The sequence below is a fragment of the Austrofundulus limnaeus genome, unplaced genomic scaffold, assembly GCF_001266775.1.
Source record: "Austrofundulus limnaeus strain Quisiro unplaced genomic scaffold, Austrofundulus_limnaeus-1.0 Scaffold2572, whole genome shotgun sequence".
In the NCBI taxonomy this organism is placed as follows: domain Eukaryota; kingdom Metazoa; phylum Chordata; class Actinopteri; order Cyprinodontiformes; family Rivulidae; genus Austrofundulus; species Austrofundulus limnaeus.
Genome location: NW_013954974.1, coordinates 4,444 through 5,637, shown reverse-complemented (window position 1 = coordinate 5,637; position 1,194 = coordinate 4,444). Strand labels below are relative to the sequence as shown.

General features: G+C 52.7%; 1 protein-coding gene across 1 annotated transcript in view; it reads right to left on the bottom strand.

The window, feature by feature from the left end:
- tnfsf11 (TNF superfamily member 11) overlaps window positions 1-896 on the bottom strand; it is a 13,382-nt gene extending 12,486 nt beyond the window's left edge. The window contains exon 1 of the mRNA XM_013999930.1: window positions 441-896. Within this exon, the coding sequence (XP_013855384.1) occupies window positions 441-641 (201 nt within the window). The 5' untranslated portion in view covers window positions 642-896. The remainder of the gene's footprint in view (window positions 1-440) is intronic.
- Window positions 897-1,194: the final 298 nt, after the last annotated feature.

Here is a 1,194-nt window from a genome sequence, read left to right as displayed (position 1 = left end):
GAGCAGGTCTGTGGACCAGGACCAGGAGCAGGACCAGGTCTGTGGACCAGGACCAGGAGCAGGAGCAGGGACACACGTCAGGCACAAAGTGACACAAAGCTTTGTGTGTTCGTGCAGCGCCAGGAGACGTGTTTGAAACAGAGTTCAAAGATCCGCAGGAAGCAGAGCTGCAGACTGCTCCTCTGAGCCACAACAGAACCGTGTGGGTCGAACCAGAACCGTGTGGGTCGAACCAGAACCGTGTGGGTCGAAGGAGGAACGCCTCTGACTTTTTATGACCGGAAAGTTGCGCAAACACTCCGCGGACTTTCTGAACTCGCGCGCAGCTCTGACAGTTTTTGTTTAGTGGTCCGGCTGCATGTTTACACCTAAACTCAGAGATTAAAGTTCTGAAGAGCTGTCAGAACCAGAACCAGAACCAAGGCGCACACCGAGCCTACCTCTTGCAGATAACCCGTCAGATGCAACAAGATGGCCATGCTGGAAGCCACCTGAAGCAGTCCCATTACAGCCAGGGTCCCGATCAACAGCGACCGGGACGAGGGCTCTGAGGCCGGTACCGGCTGGTGGAAGCGGTGCTGACCCGCCTCCATGTCCACTGGGTTCCGAAGGTAGGTTCTGTACTCGTGCGTAGCTGCCATGGCGTGCCGTTCAGCCGGGACCAGGTTCCAGACTCAATGCGAGGAAGGAAACCGAGTCCGCGGAGTCCCAGTCTGTGATCTGCGGTGGGCGGGCTGACGGAGAGCTCAGCCAATCACAGGACAGCCGCCGGATCAAAGGAAAAACCGCGAACCTGAGCGACCTGAGCGCGCGGCAGGTGAAGACCTCCCGGACCGTCTGGTCCACATCCTCCCGGTGACAGCCTGTCACTTCCGGTGTTGTAAGAAACCCAGTTCCCCTGTGAAAACCTGTCCCTCCTACTGGGAGGACTGGACCAGTGATTCTCTCTAAGGTTAACCAGTAGGGGGAAGATTTCCCCATCATACAACACTGGCAGTGAATGGGTTAAAACCAGTAACTGGACACAAAACTCAAAATAAACTCTCATAAATAAATTAATAAATTTAATGAAAACAAATGAACATTTTAACAATCTAAAGATTAATTAACAGCTCATTTAAAGTTCACAGAAATATGTAAGACATTTAACATTTACACACACACACNCAGTCCACCCTGGGGTTAGGTGTAATG